The following is a 21,367-nucleotide window of genomic DNA, read 5'->3' as shown; positions in this document are numbered from 1 at the left end:
AAATAATTATGTGTTAAACATGCCGAAAAAGTCAGTTGGGCCCTGAGGCGAAGTTCCATACCGGATTCACTGCTAATATACATGTAGTGTATACCGGAATAACCATATCGGATATGACTGTGTACAGGAATCATGAGGTACCGTATATTTGACATCATCCATTATGATTGGATCTATGACGTATACATTTTGTACTTGAAATAGTATTTTACATGATACTTACTATCAGGTAATGCATATCTGATCTTGAACTGAACAAAATCGGGTGGATGTAACAACCATTTTCTTAAGACGCAATTTGGTCATATCTGGTACAGACATAACGTAATGAAAAACAACTTTGTTTAAATCACCAGTGACAAAGAATACAGAAGCAACATGCTGCTATATCGCTTGCTAGAGCCGAAACATCGGATCCCAGGCTGGAATACATGAAATATTCATACAACTACAATTGTCTCAACGACAGTGTGAAAAGTCCTTTTACATTAGATCTCCCGTCATGCACCATTAAGGTATCTTTATGACCAGGAAATGCACTAAATCTCCATATAGGTAAAGGACTTAGTGATAGTATTTCAAACGAAATCTGTTAAATCGTCTAGTGGCTTATTGGATTCATCATTTGTTCTTTTGTATCAAACGCACTCAAGAATGGTACCAAACTCTATTGGAAACCTTCATTTGTCACATCCTTCAAAGGTTGCTGGATTTAATTGAAATACCATTATGATGATAAAAAGATGTCACAGGTGCAGTGCCCTTTCATGAAATTTGCCATTTGAAGTACAAATAAACACTCGATGAGAGGAAGAAAATTTGATAACGCAAGTACCATTAACCGCTATATTGCGAGAACAAAATGGTATAATCCAACGATGTTTGACTCGTTGACGCTGTTGTGGCACCGGGTACTGAGTAAATAGAAATGCAATATGACAAGGAAATATAAACGATAGGCAAAGAGTATACTGAGGCACTAATCGATAAATTATCAGATGGTCAGACGAATATAGTCGATAAATATCAACTTCAGACTTCCCAATACTGACAGTTAATAAGTGGGGGATTGTCTCCCTTGACGTGATGCGCCCCAAGACACCAACAAGTCCAGTAATATAGACTTAATACTGACACTAGCTCCTGGTAAACTGTAAGATCGTAGTGTCAGACTAATCGCCAGTCTTCGGGGAATCCAGGTTGTGTTCGAGTGGAGTCCTTGGCTTGTCAGTTAACGGGAAAGTCCAGGCAGGGTGTAAGATGGGATTCTTAACACTTGGCAGATGGTCCGTCATACAATATATTGGTTGAGGAAGGATCTGACAGCTTTTAGTTATGGAAGGATCTTGTCTCTCAAAAGCAAAAGAGGTCTTCGTCAGATTACCACAAACCGATGAAGACTACGCTTATGAAGTGTCGGTTTTGCAAAGAAAGGCACTTTCATCTAATGAAAAGAAAGGCACTGTCATCTAATGCAAAGAAGGCATTATCATGTAATGCAAAGGAGGCACTGTAATCTAATGCAAAAAAGGCACTGTCATTTACTGCAAAGAAGGCACTGTCATCTAATGCAAAGAAGGGCACTGTCATCTACTGCAAAGAAGGGCACTATCATCTAAAGCAAAGAAAGGCACTGTCATCTAATTCAAGGAAGGCACTGCCATCTAATGCGAAGAAAGGCATTGTCATCTACTGCAATGAAAGGCACTGTCATCAACTTACTGCAAAGAAAGGCACTGTCATCTAATTCAAAGAAAGGAACTGTCATCTTTTGCAAAGAATGCACAGTCATCTACTGCGAATAAGGCACTGCCATCAAATGCAAAGAAGGGCACTGTCATCTACTGCAAAGAAGGCATTGTCGCATAATGCAAAGAAGGGCACTGTCATATAATGCATAGAATGGCACTGTCATCTACTGCAAAGAAAGGCACTGTCATCTACTGCAAAGAAAGGTACTGTCATCGAATGCAAAGAAGGCATTGTCATATAATGCAAAGGAGGCACTGTAATCTAATGCAAAAAAGGCACTGTCATTTACTGCAAAGAAAGCACTGTCATCTAATGCAAAGAAGGGCACTGTCATCTACTGCAAAGAAGGGCACTATCATCTAATGCAAAGAAAGGCACTGTCATCTACTGCAAATAAGGCACTGTCGTCTAATGCAAAGAAGGGCACTGTCATCTACTGCCGGGAAGGCATTGCCATCTACTGAAAAGAAGGGCACTGTCATCTACAGCAAAGAAAGGCATTATCATCTACTGCAAAGAAGGGCACTGTCATCTATTTTTTTAAAAAAAAGCACTGTCATCTTATGCAAAGTAAGGCACTGTCATCAAGTGCAAATACGGGTAATGTTATCTACTGCAAAGAAGGCAGTGTCATCTAATGCAAAGAAGGCACTGTCATTTACTGCAAAGTAGGCACTGTCACCTAATGCAAAGAAGGGCACTGTCATATAATGCATAGAATGGCACTGTCATCTACTGCAAAGAAGGCACTGTCATCGAATGCAAAGAAGGCACTGTCATCTAATGCAAAGAAGGCACTGTCATATAGTTCAAAGAAGGCACTGTCATCTAATGCAAAGAAAGGCACTGTCATCTAATGCAAAGAAGGCACTGACATCTAATGCAAAGAAGGGCACTATCATCTAATGCAAAGAAGGGCACAGTCATCTAATGCAAAGAAGGGCACCGTCATCTACTGCAAAGAAGGCACTGTCATCTAATGCAAAAAGGGCACTGTCATCTACTGCAAAGAAGGCATTGTCATCTAATGAAAAGAAGGCACTGTCATATAGTTCAAAGAAGGCACTGTCATCTAATGCAAAGAAAGGCACTGTCATCTAATGCAAAGAATGGCACTATCATCTAATGCAAAGAAGGCACTGTCATCTAATGCAAAAAGGGCACTGTCATCTACTGCAAAGAAGGCATTGTCATCTAATGCAAAGAAGGCACTGTCATTTAATGCAAAGAAAGGCACTGTCATCTACTGCAAAGAAATGCACTGCCATCTAATGCAAAGAAGGGCACTGTCATTTAATGCAAAGAAAGGCACTGTCATTTAATGCAAAGAAAGGCACTGTCATCTACAGCAAAGAATGCACTGTCATCTAATGCAAAGAAGGCACTGTCATCAAATGCAAAGAAGGCACTGTCATCTAATGCAAAGAAGGCACTGTCATCTAATGCAAAGAAGGCACTGTCATCGATTGCAAAGAAGGCACTGTCATCTAATGCAAAGAAGGCACTGTCATCGAATGCAAAGAAGCACATTGTCATATAATGCCCCGGCGATCAAATGTCTCCCATGGTTCATTGCGATCCCTACATGTGGGAGAGATTACCTTGTGATGTCAAATGAAGGAAACTATTATGCATTGGTGATATTTAGTTGTGGGTGTGCAAGACACGTGGTGATGAATAAATTTTGCGGGCTGATCGCCTGCATTGAGAACAATTTTGAAACGACTATTCGAAGGTACAACGTTTTTGAAGACAATGCGGGATGGCTGCTGGGTATCATTAATGAAAGCTTAAGTGTATTGTTGAAGGCCACATCCACGAACGGAACACTGGAACGTTTCTTAACTGAAAAATATAGTTTTACAATCCTAATGCCTGATTAGTGAAAAGGACATGCCACCGATCTACATTACACTGAGGTCAAGGACAAGAAGGAATGGTTACTTCCTCCAGAAATAAAACACAGTATCTTTCATTTTTGTTAGATATTATCAAGTCAGTTATGGATGATATAATCTCATTATTGAACAGGTTTTCTTCAATAAGTATATAAGTATACATATAAAGATATAAATAACTACACGAAGGATTTTTCTTGATTGAAATATAAACAAACAGCCTGTATACCAATTACAGAGTGAACATCGTTTTATTTCCCTTAATTCTAAATCGATTTCGCATTAAGCTGAATAACATTTTCATTCTGTGGGCGATAGCTATACACGATGAATGGCGATAATGGTGGGCTGCCGTAACGTTAGAGATTTAAGCTTGATATCCATGTGGAAACTAACTGGGATAATGGGCAGCCTCTCAGCGCGATCACCGTCACGAGAATCAAACAACCAAATTAATTTGAGATTGTCGATCACGTGACATGTTATTTTGTAAAATCGATAATATTGTTCGATCTATATATCCGCGACTTTTACAACTATTTACAACCCACGGGCGGCAGTGTGTATACAATTACACTGTGCATAGAATACGTATATTGTTTTTAATCTATATTGATTGGGAAAATGCATTGTAACCCTGCGCTCGGTGCTCGGGCATCGATTGGTTTTGTGTATAAAGGGTCATGCTATCTACATGTCTCGGATATGAATACTTTAATCATCGGTAACATATAGGTGTTGCAGTACGCGACATTCAACAAAGATGTTACACACTTAGTTTTAATCCGCCCGCCGCCATCACATTACAATAGTGTAATTGTTAACATATATCTTGAATTAAAGACTTAATCAAATATTACAAAATTTATCAATGTAAACAATATTTGCAAATTAAATCACCTTAGATGACTAACTTACAATGAATTGATATTTACTTAATATTTACATATATCTACGTATTCTATCGCGTTCATTATTATTCGTAAAAACGATACACTAAAGGCGTTACCTTGGCGTACCCTCTTTTATGTATAATTTTAGACCTTGATTTGTGGTTCAACGTGGAACAGTGTAAAATGACTTACACTGTACTCATGTATTATAGATCCATCTGAACAAATTTAGTAGTATAACAGTACATTTAACACCATTAAGCTGGTTATTTTCATTAATTTAATTTTAGTGGTTTTAGAATTTCGTGATTAGGCTGAAAAGGTATACTTCACGTCCAATCAATTTTTTTGAGTGTCAAATTTCGCGACCATAGCAATATCCCGCGAAACCGTGAAAATATCAACCCGCGAAAATAACAGGCCACAGGGTATATCCGAGAGTATATTAAGATAAATGTCACAATCTATCTTCAACGGGTTCGAAGGATTAATCCTCTACTATATACCTAAACTAACTGTTTCAGATTCAAGTTTTGTGATAAATTTTTTGTTGTAATGTTATAAAACGACTTATAAGATGATATTTAAGGTAAACTGTGGTATACCATTTCAGCTTGACTCACGATATATTGAACTTTATAAGGATAACATAAAGTAGAATTATACATTATTGCATTGCCAAGTCTACACAAATAAATCCACCAGGTGTCACAATAATCGATTTACACTGAAATGTAAATCATGGATTAATGATTTAGCTGTTCTTTTTACTGGATTTGTTTATGACAATGTTGTAAAATAAAGCTGTTCTGTTTACTGGATTTGTTTATGAAAATGTTCTTAGATAAAGTTATTATTTTACTGGATTTGTTTGTGACAATCTTGTAAGATAAAGCTGTTCTATTTACTGGATTTGTTAATGACAAATTAGTCATTGGCAATATTGCAAGATAAAGCTGTTCTTTTTACTGGATTTGTTTATGACAATGTTGTAAGATAAAGCTGTTCTGTTAACTAGATTTGTTTAAGACAATGTTGTAAGATAAAGATGTTCTGTTTACTGGATTTCTTTATGACAATGTTGTTAGATAAAGCTGTTCTGTTTAACGGATGCTTTAGGACAATGCTGTAAAATAAAGCTCTATTATTTATCGGATATTTTTTTTTGCATAATTTTGTAAAATTAAGCCATTCTGCTTACCGTATTTTACTACAACTATCGTGTTTACCTTCTTTTTTAGGACAATGTTAATTTTAGGACCGCATGGAAAAAATGGAGCTACATATCTGTAACCCTGGTCAATACTAGCCGCAATATATCGCTCGGTTAGAGAGAACTTCTCTTTAGCTCGATCGGTTGAGCGTCAGACTAGTAATCCAGAGGTCCCGAGTTCGATCCCTGGCAGAGACAGGTATTAAATTTATCGTAAATCCTGCACCCTGTCACATTGGCGCCCATGTAGGCACTCGGGAATGATACTTCACGATACCTGCGAAGGAATCGTTGTGACCCCTGGAAACTCGAAGACGAGTTGATTCCTGGAGTGGGAGTATGTCACCCTGGTCAATATTAGCCGCAATATATCGCTCGGTTAGAGAGAACTTCTCTTCAGCTCGATCGGTTGAGCGTCAGACTAGTAATCCAGAGGTCCCGAGTTCGATCCCTGGCAGAGGCAGGTAGTAAATTTAGTGTAAATCCTGCACCCTGTTACATATCATTGCACAATGTATTCTAGCTGCCGGATTGGTTTAGGATAACGTTATAAAACTGGATTGGTATGGAATATGTTAAATATGTTTAAATCCGTCAACCTTATGTCACCAGAGTATCCCCTACTGAAGCTGACTAATCAATACATAGATCAGACGATTAGTTTCAATGTTCTGATCCATGTAATATAAAAACTACCACTAGCCTTCTCAGGGTATATGTCTTTTCTATGGAAATATTAACATCCAGTCGTCTGACTCGGGAATCTTCTTTTGTCTTTTAGTCATCTGATCAATGTGAATGAAATCATAGGGTTTTCTTTCGTAAACGTAATAGGTTTTGGTCTTCTGGCTAAGAGAACGTTTATGATAGTCACCATAGTTTTGATCCTAGTTAATAATTAGTTTCAGAAATTAATTAGTATCTTTATGAATAAAACGTTTTCTGTGATGTGACGTTTAGTTACTGTTTATGATTCCGGTCGATGGCTGACGGACGCTACCGTGAAGAAAACGACAATATTGAATGACGGGACTTGGCACGTCGAAGGTCAGGAAGCAGACGACCTACATCAGTTCTACGGCGGGAAAACTGCCTGAACAGTATGCAACATGTAATAGTTGGTGTAATGGTCCAGCCATTATATCAATCCTCTATCGATCTACTCTGAAAGCCCACATATGGGGACTAAATCATCCAATTACGAGATGTCCGTCCAGATACGACATTGAGAGGAGATGAATGTAGCTGTAATTAGTTTACTTAACCTTGTTTACTGATAAACAAATACTAACTGCGGACACATTCAACAGACGAAATTGAATCAAATGAATTTATATCGGCCATTAGAAGAGATATTATACTGGGGAGGCAATATTGGAAGCTGTTTACTCGCTCGCGATTCCCGCCCACGCACGCGCGCACAGCTGTTGCAAGCACAGTGGTATCGATAACACACTTAAATGTGAACGCACGCTTTCACTAGACTATCGTGTATATCAAAAGCGGTTCATTAAAATACCTCGGTGTATGTTGATGCCATTTCCAGGCGAAGAGTCGGTTTGTCAATTAAACGTGTCTAACGGCCATTCCGCTGAGCGAGTAAACAACACACGTGCACTATTCTGACCTAGTACGCTAACTATGCCCAGAAGTTTCATACATTGCATAAACATAACTAAATATTGCACTCGCTTAATTGATCCGGTATGAAGTTACATGTACATTACAACCGGGTATAAAATCAATAACCTAGTTGGAACTATGATATCACTTTGGAAACAATTTGCGAAGAAGACTATAATATGTCAATTCCGTAAACCAATTAAAGCAAACAACAATGGAATAGGCCTAGATCTTAATGAGATTGCAATTCTGTACTAGGTCTGCAAATTGTATCTTCAGTGTAAGCAATGGTTTGTTATTGACAATGGTTTGTTATTGACAACAAAGTGTAAAGATTTACTCCTGGAAATAACGGAACAGATCTGTTATATATTGGATCTAACTGGATAGCTTTAGGGACCAGTACGCTTTGTTTGTATACGATACGATCCCATATCCCCAGCGCGCGCGCGTGCTAAGCGTCACGCGGTGCATGTCAGTATCACCTAATGATATAAATCGGTAATGACTGTGTGATATCCCTTTACATTTACAGGGCCCTTACGTTCAAATTAACACATACTTTACACATAAATACGAAATTTATGTGATTTTATTGCTATAAGTATAACGTGATATATAGTAAACAAAACATCATGGAATATCTATGAAGCTGAGTTTGAATGAGTCGCACTTTTTTTGAAACTGCAACACGAAGCTAACAATACTTTACACACGGCGTTTACTAGGCCCTTACACTCATACAAACAAATGAATAACATCTACATGTGTATAAATTGTTAATGTGATTAATGCCGTGTTAAAGATTCGTTTGACATATTTTGTACAGCATGCATGGCGCATATTGATAAACAATTATCATAATTGCGAACAATTTTAAACATTTATCAAAATGTCTCTACAAATTGAGTTTGATGGGTCTTAGTTTTTTTATCATGGATCAAGATAACAATGCTTTGGTGACTTAGTGAGAGATCTAAGTACACATGTGGAAACTAACGTGTACGCGGATGGAGAGAGCCCGGAGCCACTCAAGAAACACCCGATTCGGAAATGCACGTGCAGGCTATTCCTGTATTGTGTTGCACACAGACGATAGACAGCTGTGGAAAATCTATACACACGTATGCATAACGTTATCTAACAACTTGTCATAAATAGATCATATATCATCACGCTTCTTTTTCCACGAGCTTTTTAGTCCAAAATACATTATAGAAAATCTATGATTATATGTAAATAGTGCAGAAATCAATCAGGAAATATAAACGAAAGAAAATAAGATAAACTCATACTTACCCTCGCAGCCATCGAAGTAGTCGGTTTTTCTAATAAATCCCATATTTTCTGACGCCATTTGGCTAAAGCCCCTGTACCAAAATCTTCTTCGTCTCTTTGACGTAGACTTTCAGCCTCCTTTCGAATCTCCTCATAAACATGCTCCTTTTTCTGGTGATATTTATGTTGACAACACGATTCTAGGTATAATTCATCAACTCCCCAATATTCCAGGTCCTCACTAAAAGATAATACACACATTTCCTCAACTAAATGAAGTTTACCCGTGCGATAGAAGTTTAAAATGGAAGCAAACGATCGCGGGTGTCGATCAAAGAAATATTCGTTTTCTGCGAGCGAATAGTCGTCACATATCTCCAGGAGACTTTCCGGGGTGTTACATGACCGGAGTTTACCCAGTCGGGTATGTGGCATACGGTCCAGGGTACGCCACATAACCTCATGCTTCACCCCTCCAACGTTTAAGATTACACGTTTCATGTTTTGCTTGTTTCTAATGATACTATTAAAATCCGGCGTAGATCCATTGGCCTCCGAGGAGTAATACCGCGGGTTGAACTGCTGTTGTGTATTTTGCAGCTCTACCTCCCCCTGAACACCCATATTCACTGCGGGATGAACCACTGAGGATACATTTTCGAAGGTCGTAGTGGAAACGCCTGCTGGATATACTGGGAGTGCAGCGCCACTGTTAACAGGGTTGGGCGCTATTTTTACCTCTTGTTTGCCAACACTCGTCTCCCGTAGCTTACGAGTAGCAGAACTTGTAGAGGAGTCCTTGGGTGTGGATCTCTCACTGCTCCCTACAGAGTCACGTTTGCGTTTGTCTTGCTGACGTAACGCAGCTCCCCGCGTGGAAGACAAACTTAAATGTCCAGCATCGCTGTCTCGAGCCTGTCCTGACCCCGAGCTGTGATTTATAAACATTTTAAAAGTTATTATTTCATGCTAGAATTTTTCAAATGTTCGTGAAAAAAGGAAAAAAAGTGATATAAAAAGCAAGAGAAAAAATGAGAAAAGTTCAATATTTTCATTTAATGCATCATTTGTTGTCTCTATTTTGTCAAAGGTCACAAGGTCAATGTCATAAGTTGAACTGTCAAAATAAGCAGTATACCGTAGATTTATTCACAAATCACCATGTGGGTTGCACAAGAGACACAAAGGGAAGCTCGGGAATTTACAAATGTTCACTTCACCAATGGAGTCACAAACAGTACTTAGATGCCAAATGACGTCATAGGCATACTGACAAAAAGTTCAGAATGGGATACGGACACAAAACCACGACATAAAGAAAGGAATGACGCCATAGTGTCCACAAATCTTCGTGACGTCAAAACCAATTATCCTGATAGGACACTGTGACGTATTTGCACGTATGACGACACCACAACCACGTCACTGACGACTGCACGAATTCTGTTGTTTGGAGCGGGGAACACTGTCAGGAGAACAAGCTGCATGCAAGAAACAAAACAATACGGGAAGTTACCTCTAAATTTAAACATGACCTTGTACTTTAATTACTCCGAAGAATTATCAAGATAAATTCATCACCGCCATTAAAATTCGGGAAACGTATTTATGTTATCATCCTTTCACTTTGCAAGCAGGTGTTATTGTATAATTATACTATAAGTACTACAGCAACGGGAATACCTCTATAACTATATATTGGTACTAGTTAGTGAATTTTTATAATTCAAATTATAATACGACGTTTCGGGTTCTGATACACAGTTTTACTGAAATAACGTTAATTTCTTTCCCATTATAAGCAACTAAATCTAGATGTTTGTCAAGAATTTCTAAAGCTAATACAGTATACCTTGTGTGATATCTTTGCCTATTGCGTCACAATGTGAGAAGGTTTGTATTGAGTAAAAGTTGCCCGAGAAGCTTTAAACCCATACACGTAATATGTTTTCTGTTGATATAGGGAGTGGTACTTGTGTCTTCTTCCGCGACATGCAAGTAATATACAAACATGCAGGGGATATTTAGCATTGTCGCTTTGGTCTAAATATCAAACCACTACTAATAACGATGCAAGATAGGCAAAATGAATCCGTCCTTGTAAATAAACAATAACAATAAAGAGAACTATTTTGCGGTAACATATTGTATGTATTTTTTATGCATCCCCATCATATTGCAGCAATAAACTGCATACCGATCTGTGTTATAGATATATAAACGCCCACAGTTTTACAGGGAATGTCATAAATATAATATAGCACTAACTAATACATGCTTGTAAATGTCATTCTGTATTTATATATGTATCTACAGTGCGTAGGAATATACGACGAATTTTAAAAACTGAGTAATGCGGTCAGCATACAAACTTGGCCAACGGCATGCTGTGATTACTGAAGAAACGGCTGTAACGTTTGGAATGGCATGGTAGAGATTAATGCGCTTTCTTCCGTTTTCTTTAAGTACAGTATAGAAGGCTATGTTTGAATTTTTCGTGCGATTCTGGAATGAAAACGGGCATTCAAATCACAACGGATATTATAAATGGCGGACGGCAATAAATGAAAATATTTCATCTATCAAATCGATATATTACAGGTATTATTTTCTTAGTGTTCTACTCGAAGTCATCAGTAAACACATGAAAAACAAAATTGAGAACAAAATACTTACAATACGTTTACTATCACTAATAAGGAAACTTTCATTGCATTAACACTTACACTAAACTATTTTTCGTATGATCATTACATTTTGGAAAATGAAAAAAAGTATGACCTTTTCCAAATAGTTGTTCCAAGTTTTCATTTTTCTTAAGATAATTTTCTCTCTTTGATAATAATTCATTCAAATATTTGTAATTATAAATTATTAACATTTGGCAGTTACAACACAAATTAATGCCAACACATAAACAAAAATAATTTTAAGGTTGTAGTTCTGAAAACATGCCAATCAAAGAACATCGGGAGGGAATTATGTTAAAGTTCTCGTTAAAAAAATAGCTTATTTGATAATGACCTCATTTCACTGATCTAAAAACATTCGCAGAATAGGACATCATTGTTTTAAAGTGGAGATGTAATAGCGTTTAAGGATTAGCAAATTAATTTTTTGTTTGTTTGTAGTAAAGTCAGTATTCCATATCTTATATAAACAACAAAATGTTTATGATGAATACTGCAATGGTCATTATGTGATGGGTCAATTATTTAATTAACTTGCAACAAGCATTTTCGCTGGGTTAAAAAAATATGCACTCATTCCGTAGCGTCCAAATATAATATTGATAATAAAGTCCCCGTTTGTAACGTCACTTCTGATTGGCTGACACTACGGCGTTATGATTTCAAACAAAAAAGAGTCCCTTTTTGTTTTTATAATTTCGTGGAACTAGGGTGAATTATAAGACAATATAAGTTATGGATTTACACCTACAAAAATATTGATTCATATTTATATTCGAAATGCTACGGTTTATAACGTGATTTTTCCTCTTTTTCTTTCTTTTTTTTCATTTGCTTTTGTGTTTTTGTTTATATTTTGTGTAATGTGAAGAAGCTTTATTAGCCACAACGTCTTGTTATAAGCAATCTGCTTAAAACAGCTGTTACATAGTCTACGTAAAACACATGAAAAGGAGGTAAATAAATCAACGAACAGGCCAGGAACATTTAATCAAATTTCGTTATAGATTTGATATTCACATAAACTTCCAAGTCAAAACAAATTCTTGTAACAAGCAATGTTGATTCATATAAACATAATAAAAAGGAAAACACTTGAATATGACATAACACAATCGACTTTATCGATTTATTTAAGAAAGTTCAACTTTTTTTTATTTAATTTTCCATGTAATAGAATATCAACTTGTGGTATTCATGTTTGATGAAAAAGTATGTCAATTGCTTGTCAATAAAACTGAAAAAAAATCTTTCGATCGAACTTCGCCTGACGTGTTTAAGTAAATAACCAATACGCAACAGAGAAGATTTTCATCAAGTATACCCAGTCCTGGCTCTGATCCCAGGAACCCTGCACAGATTTGGCTTCAGGTCTGGTAAAATCGATAGCGGTCATGACTACTGTTCATCCTAAAACTCATCTCAATTATGACAATTTAGCCGGAATTCTCTCAATCCGTCAGCGTAACAGTTTATTAGAATAATCATTGACGTCACAATTTCATGTTGGATCTTACTGGGCATCACTGAACGCGCATTAAGAATAATAAAATCATATACTAAACCCTATTTACTGTTATGTGTAATTATGGCTTTCTTTTCTGAAAATTTCGATGATTCTATCATAGATATTTAAAGTAACTTTTACAAACGTGCCACATTCTTCGCTCTTTAGGTGTAAGAACATTTCTGTGTCCATCGGTGGTATAACAATGTGTTAGGAAATTTAAACTGTGTTACAAAGTTATAGCTAACTTTTATTGAAATATGCAACTGTATCATCCAGTCATTGAATAGATTATTGCTTTTATCATGATTTTTATGTTTATCGCTGTCGAAAGATACATTTTGTAAGAATTCAACATAATAGTACAAATCTAAATACTTTATAATTTTCTAAAAGTCCTAGGGTTTATTGTACCCTGGTATAAGTCGGTTGATAGTTGAAAAGTCTATTTAGTTTACTTTTTGGCTTATGATTATTTCTAGATTAGAGTTTGATATTCAAAGACCAAGACGACAAGGCTTTTGTAAAAGGAACTGTTTATCGAATAGAGGATATAATATGCCGCATGCAAATAATAATTAAAGCCAAATGTGATAAATGTGGTTTGTTTGATGAAATTAGGAAAACGCATGCATTGGTGTATCTGAAAAAGAATGTGTCATTTAAATATCATATACAGTGACTTCACCAATCATAAAGACAATCTGTGAACAATGGGTATATAGCTCTACTGCTAAATCAACATCGGCGGTGCAAGGTGTGCATTGATCTAAGGTAACAGGTTGATAAATAAGTGTTAGTAGCGGATAACATAGCTTACCAGAGGGGGGTATCTCAGCTTAAAAATTGGAGGATAAATGTATCATCAGAAAAATAAGATTATAGAGATTCAGGCTGTACAGGGAATCATTGTGAAGTAATCGATTAATTGTTGTTCCATGGTTACTGTTGCCTTCATAATTATTATTTCGGAATATGAAAAAATACACATTTTCTAGAACAATTAATTGACTAGTAACGGTATCATTTAGTTAATGGTTGCGCTCCCCTACGCAACATAGCCGTATCATTATTTAGTTAATAATATTACTTACTAACATGATCAGTGATTAGTCATAATTAGTTTAATTTGTGATTTAAACCCATTTCTTGTTGTAATCTTAGATATACAGGATAAGTTAATCAGTTAATATCCTCCCTTATATAATCATTATCTCTATCTAATTAGTGAACATCATACGTGATCTATAATTGTACGTAATTATTTTGTTACTACTGATTACATAATCAGTTACTTTATACGTCGCTGATTAACGTATGCCTATATCTAATGCCATAATCAGTAATTATAGTTACATACTGTAGTTAGTTACTGTATTTCCCTACGTATATATCAGTGAATGATCTTAATTACTTAATATATGTCCCTCCTTAATTACTAATTACTATATTTAACTTGCTCGTTACGTAACTAGATACTATGCACGTAGTTTATTAGTTATTTTCGATATGAACTCAGCTACTATAGTAAATTAACTGTAAATTAGTATTTAACCAGTTTTTGCATAGTCAACCCCCTTACGTTAACTACGTCACAGTAAGTTATTCCTATGTATTTAGACTGTAACTGACATTAATATGCTACAGACACCAACTGTTACTAAAGTACATAAACATAAACAACTACTAGTGGGATTTCTTCTGGACCTTTAAACTAACATCAACAAAACAAAATTGTTTATCTATAAGAATTGGAACTTGCTGTGGGTTAATTAATGTCTTTATTTGACCAGTAAAATATTTATTATATGATGAAATCACTTGACAAATAACTGAAGTCGATAGTTGCTCAGAAACTAGTAATAACATCTTGTCTTTCCTCGATCAGTAACTATAGCTTTTATTTGGTATTTTTATTTGATCAGCAAATGTTGTTTCATTTTTGTGTCTTTACGCAAGTATAAATTGTAAGTAGTTACATTTGGCGTCGTAGTTTCATCAGCAGCTATGGTTATAAGTTAGTTTTTTAGCTGACTAGTAACTACAGTTAAAAAAATTGGAACCTTTATGCTATCATTAACTGTAGTTACAATTTGCCATTTTGTTTAAATATGTTATTTTCAACCAAAAACTAGTTCACGAAGATTTCAGAAGCTACGTAGGTATTTTCCTGATACTGACATATATGTCTGCGTCCTTGCGTGCTTTCAAGCTTTAAGAGTATATACGATGACAGGAGCCTCTTTCTCAGAATCTGTCACACGAAGATACATATTTTAACGCCAGTGTTTGACGACACAATTCCGTTACCTAGCGTCACCCAGCTATAGCAATATGCTGACACAGAATATATTGACTTATTCAAATGCATATATCTATAAAAAGGCTAACATATCATAATAGCCGCTATTTGGTGCCTATTTGAATGGCTTCAACATAAAATACAATGCTGCTCTGTGCATAATTAGATATGTAAATTCAACATAAATATTGCAATGCAAACTCTATACTGATAGATACGTTAGGCCTAAGTGAATATAAGGACATTATATATATATATATATATTTGGCATACAACATTTGAAGGTGGACAAGACAAGCAACACACATACCCATCAGCAACTGCCGCAGTTCCTACGTGCAACATCGGAATGGAGGTTAAAGCGATCGTGAGGGAATGAGGGGGGACAGACAACTGCGTGTCCATGCCACCCCCATATCGTGGTAGGAAACGTCGCCACCACTACCACCACCATATATAGCACTACAGGTCTGTCACATGAAAACACACATATAGCTCCAGTGGTGCCAATATCACCACAAAACGACAACTTCCGGGCGTAATTATTTCATAAAAATTCCAAGCCAAGCGCGTCAACAGTAACACTTTAAAATCAGTGACAATATAATTAGTATGATATGAAAGTCTAATTAATCAACCAATCAATCAACTTATAGATAAATCACGTGATATCTAATCTAAAACTTTATGAATCCAGCACAAGAATAAATCATGAATAAACAATTTCCGAGTGTTTTGTTGTTGTCACCTTGTTAACTTGGCTCCCGGGTAGAGCTGGTTACTTTCTAACACCATAACGACAGGTGGAGTTCCGTACCTCTCCTTATGTACATTGTACCCAGTACTGTCGGTGTGGCGTCGAGTCACATTACGGCATAATCAACATCATGATGGCGAATGCGTGTCATGTGACTTGGTTCTGGTGTGATGCTGACGACAACACGACACTAGTAGATAGCAAAGCTTAAAGCCAGGCTATTCTCGCCTCAAATCCCAATTCCCATTGACAAACAGAGCGTCGTCGGGTCTAACGGTTTGCGTGGTTGACAATTGAACCTGTGGTGGAAATGACCTATGGCAGTTTCCCGGGTCTGCTCCAGTCGTTAGTATATCGATCCGCTGAACATGTGAAGGCGACACTGGTGCCGCAAGAACACACAGCGTACCTTGTCACACAACGGGGCTAAGCGGGCTCGTCAGCGTGTACCTGCTAGCCAGCTCACTTTAAAAAAAAGTCAGCTCGCTTACGATAAATTCCGAGTGTTCTCACGTACGCTGGTTCCACTTCCTCTAAAGTCTAAGACGACATATACAATTTTGCACGACAGAAATTATGTCCGGTACGTAACAAGTCCACATTAACAACGGTACATCGTTGACCGTCTGACAGAGCATACAAGGCGTAGCTCATTGATAGATTATCCCCACTAATGTCTACGACAGATCGCATTAGGTGAGCTACTTATCACACGGACTGTTGCAAACATCCAGGTTTAACTAGGAGCGTCAGATTATCACCGAACACAACAAGCTTCCAGTGCCGGGCTTGCTTGACTGGAATCGACACAAATTTCCAAAGACGTCGTTAATAAAGAGTCGTCCAATCGTATTCACGAAAGCCAGAGAGGAGTGAGTAACAGAAAAAGGCGGGAATTCCTAGGGGAGCAGACGAGATTCTCTCCACAAAGGAAATGGATTCCCGTATCAAATCTCTATCTTGTAACTATATCTAGGATAATTGTGATAAACCCTGTGCTATATTATTAGCATAAATCAGTTTTGAAAGGAAATGGCTAGGATTAGAATGTTCCAGTGACAAAAAGAGACAAATTTTTTATATATCAGACAAATCATTGATGGTAGCTGAATGATAAATGACGGGAAAATTTTTTGTTAGAGCTAACCTTTACAAGGTCATGATTCTAAGTTCTAGCATAATTAAGCCGTTTTATTTTAATTCTGTATGATATGGTTTAGTATTGGACGGAAATCCCGATTAATCCATTGGTCATAGTAGGCCGGAGATCCTTCCAGATCCGGTCTAAATCTTTGGAATAGTGTAGGCCAGAACCATAAGAGATCTCGTCAACTAGGCGTATATGTGTAGGCCAGAAATCTTGATAAAGCTAGCCTTACGGTATGGGTTAGTGCAGACCATGATAACCTAAAGGAAATACATAAGATCACGCCTACAATGTAACTTGGCCGGTAAGTGTAGGCCATAGTTCCTTTTAGTTCAAATCTATGAAATGGTGCAGGCCAGAAATATATAGAGATCTCACCTAGTCATCTTAGCCTCCAGAGATCTCTCCTACAAAGTAACTTGCCTGGTTAGTGTAGGCCAGAAATCCTTCCAGATCTAGCCTAAAGAGATCTCGCCTGCAATGTGGTTGGTAAGTGTGGGTCAGAGATGATCCTTTACGATTTAGCCTAAAGAGAATTTGCCTACAATGTAACTTGTCTGGTAAGTATAGATCAGAGATCCATTCAGATCTAGCCTGAAGAGATCTTGCCTACAATGTGGTTGGTAAGTTTAGGCTAAATATCCTTCAAGATCAGCATAAAGAGATCTCGCCTACAATTTGGCTGGTTAGTAGAGGCCAGAGATCCATCAAGATCTAGCCCTAAGAGATCTTGCCTACAATGTGTTGGTAAGTTTAGGCAAGATATCCTTCAAGATCAGCCTAAAGAGATCTCGCCTACAATGTGACTGGTAAGTAGAGGCCAGAGATCCATCCAGATCTAGCCTTTAGAAATATGTTCTACGATATGGCTGGTAAGTGTAGACCAGAGAACCTGGAACGACTTTTCAGACGCTTACGCGCGGCTTTGACATCGCTTGTGCTACAACGCCTCCGTCACAAAGGCGAGACAAGTAAATGGTTTTGGAGACTGGTACAAATTTCTTATCACACAATGGTTCTTTACAGCTCTTGGCCACTAATAAAACATTTACAAGTGGAGATGTATAAGGCTTCGCTATACAAAGACTGGGAATTCAACAAATGACATTTTCCTGTTGCATCGCATTTGTCACTGGTAACGTATTTACCAAACGGGTTTTTACAATTGGTTTTTGCGTGCATAGAAAATGACAAATGATTCAACGATTTACAGAGAATGACAATAAATGCTGATATGCCAATGGAAATAACATGAAAACAGACCAACTGAAAAGACACAGACATAAACAACTGAATAAGGTTTTCACAGCATGTCAATTTCATGTCAGTGTATAAATCTATTGAAATGGGAATATTCAACCAATTTAACAATAGATTTCCGATGAAATGCTCTAATGTGCAAGATCTATTCATTTTACTGTCATCAAAACTAAAACACAGAACTGGTTTATAATAATGCAGTAATCATCCATGTTAAGATACTGTTTAGGTTGCTCCACAGCTGACAAATGTTATTTTTTCACTATCAAAAACAGGAGCAGACGATTTAGTATTTTTCTTCAGTTACAAAAGTTATTTACTTTACACCATCACCACCATTGAAAAGTTTGAGCTTCTAATTCAGTTACTTCAAGTTAAAAATATGAAAAATAATTAATTGCATCCCGAAAAAAATCCGTGTCACTATATCCTATATGGAATGTAGTACTGATTGCGCATGCACCAAAGGCTAAATAAATTATTTTATATTATTTTTTTGTGTTAATGAGACATAAATATACACGATTAAACACCAATTATTGTTCAAATGATGAATATCATTTATGCTCTGTCGGCGGTGGAGCATCTTTAACTAACTGGTTTTGGTGGCGACTCATTTTCGCGTTTCATGCCAAACAACATTTTCATGGCTAGTTATTTCCGCGATTTAACAGATTAAAAGCTCTATTGTACTTTTCGCGACAGTTTTTTATTATCGGAAATTATAATTGCCCGGGAAATACGCAAAAATAAAACAGTTAAATAGTTTACAGTATTGTAATTTGCTAGAATAATGAACCATGCATTTCTGGAGAAAAAGCGATTCTGCGTTCCCGACGAGACCAATCATTGATCAAATAAAATTGATACCACAACATCAAATGGGAGAGCGACAGGAGATCTAAGGGGAAAGTTAAGAATACTGATTTTATAATGGCGGATAAGGTCATTGTGTCATAGCTGACGTATACATCCTAAAGTATAAGCCATATTTTAGTATGGTCACTTCTGTCGATAGTTTTGTTTGCAATTGCTTAACTTACTACAGCTGTATTCAATTTTTCATTTATTGACTTAAAATTATAAAAATATAGTTGACTTATTATATTTCAGGACATTAACCGATTAAATAATATAAGCATTAGGAAGACTATCATCAACCATAAAACCGCTTTACCGTTCATGAGTTGGGCCTAATCACATAAATGATCGTATCTAAGGCTGTGTTTGATACGGGTGCACATATGATTGTATAGTGTTAACTCGTGGCACACAAGACATCAAACAGCAGAAAGAAATCAACGATTACTTCTACACATACATGTACAATGCTCTGCATTTTTTTCATCAACATTTGAAGGTCTCTCACAATACACCAGGGCATCCAATGAACACTATGCTTCGAATTATGAATTACCGAATTAGTCTGCATTACAAAGATATTAGAATGCAGGAATTGAAATATTATTATTTCTTGTTTTTTTTTTTTTAATTTGATGGCCTTTTCTTAGTATTCTGAGTAATATGTATGAAATTTATGTTACTTATGTCTTCGGGCCTTTACATTGATTCTAACCCACTATTCACACATACAAGTATTTCAGTGCTAGATTTAACATGTTAGCATAATACTAAATTTCCTCGCCTGCAATAACTGATGTATTAGGGACATACGGTAAATGAAACAAGTGTAATCATAGTTCGTATAGAAAGGTTTCTTGCACACAAAGCGCTAAATACTATGACCGCTAAAAACAATGACCACTAAAATACGTATGTTTACAGAATATTGTGTCACTCACATATGCCTTTATTTACAGCTTAAGTCCCCGTTATGTGTGTGCGTCTACGTTGTCAAACCCCTGTACCTTTATTTGCAGCTAAGTCCTCGTCATGTGTGTATATCTCTATGTTCGATTGATGGTTGTCTATCTGGTATAAATAAGTTGTGATAATAACCGACAATCCCATAGATATCCCTGTATTATGATGATGTATCATGGTGGTAGTTATCTTTCGCAGTGCCACAGTAGTTGTCTACGAATGTCATTTCTGTAAGATGGATGATAGACAGAAACCAAGCAGAATACGAGAAATGTCCAGTCTTTGCGCAGATAGATACACAGTCGTCTGAGGAAAACAAATATATACGGACAAAACCTTCAAAGGATTGATTTCAGATAAAAGTTTTAATGCTGAAATAGTCAGCAGCATCTGGTATCAGTTGGAATAAAAAGGTCTAGGAGAAAAGGAATGAGATATCATTCATTTTAATAAGAAAATGTACTGTCACAGAGAAAGGAAAAGCAAGGACCATCATATCTACTGTAATTTCTACAAAAATAGGTTGATTTTTTTTGTTTTGTTTAAATTCTTCTTTAGCCAAGGACATTAAGAGCCGTCACCCAAATATGAAGTTATCTTACATGTCTGTTTTTAAGAATGCTTTCCATAGCCGTGTAATGTCTGCTTATGATAGCATGTAGTATTTTACGTTGCTGTCTCACTCTAACAACAATCCTCTAAAGCGTGAAAAGTAGAATCAGTGACAATAATGACGTCCTTTTGGAACACAAAGTCTGAAATAATTGGGCACGGCTACTTACGTATGATTACGTCTGGCAACAGATCGCCATATCGATTTCAGTCCACATGTCAGCTGGTACTTGTGTGGAACTGTTCTTATGTATAGAAAGTGTCAGTGGACCACTCACGTCATGAAGTTTCCCTAAAGCGTCACCCTATCCTACTTCATATAATAAAATATAGTGACATCGTACGTGCGGATTTAGAATGTCATCCAACTGTGTTTCGTATCGTGGTATTTAGAGGTATTGTATTGGCAATTTAGGTAATGGAAGCTCGCATGTGTTTACGTCAATGTCACCAATACCGATCAACTGAGGGTTCAAGCTTTTCATTCAAAGATCTGTATCAGTATTTCCAACACACAAGTGACATACATGCGTCTCTGTACTATACACCTGTGTATTTGCGCACAATTAAAGTTCAATGCAAGCTTTACTAGCCAACCGAAATGATGAATT

The 21,367-nt window shown here is 36.7% G+C and overlaps 1 protein-coding gene across 2 annotated transcripts in view; it reads right to left on the bottom strand.

Annotated features, from left to right (window-relative positions):
- The window catches only part of LOC138325683 (potassium voltage-gated channel subfamily B member 1-like), a 187,103-nt gene that overhangs the window by 40,771 nt on the left and 124,965 nt on the right, over positions 1–21,367 (bottom strand). The window contains exons 1-2 of one of the 2 annotated variants that reach the window (XM_069271504.1): positions 15,467–16,252; positions 8,679–9,588 (exon numbers count right to left, since the gene is read on the bottom strand). In XM_069271504.1, the coding sequence (XP_069127605.1) occupies positions 8,679–9,588; positions 15,467–15,561 (1,005 nt within the window). In that variant the 5' untranslated portion in view covers positions 15,562–16,252. Of the gene's footprint in view, positions 1–8,678; positions 9,589–15,466; positions 16,253–21,367 lie in introns of those variants that run through there. The other variant, XM_069271503.1, reaches the window with a different exon arrangement.

This window comes from Argopecten irradians, chromosome 6, assembly GCF_041381155.1.
Source record: "Argopecten irradians isolate NY chromosome 6, Ai_NY, whole genome shotgun sequence".
In the NCBI taxonomy this organism is placed as follows: domain Eukaryota; kingdom Metazoa; phylum Mollusca; class Bivalvia; order Pectinida; family Pectinidae; genus Argopecten; species Argopecten irradians.
This window is presented reverse-complemented; position numbering and strand designations above follow the sequence as displayed.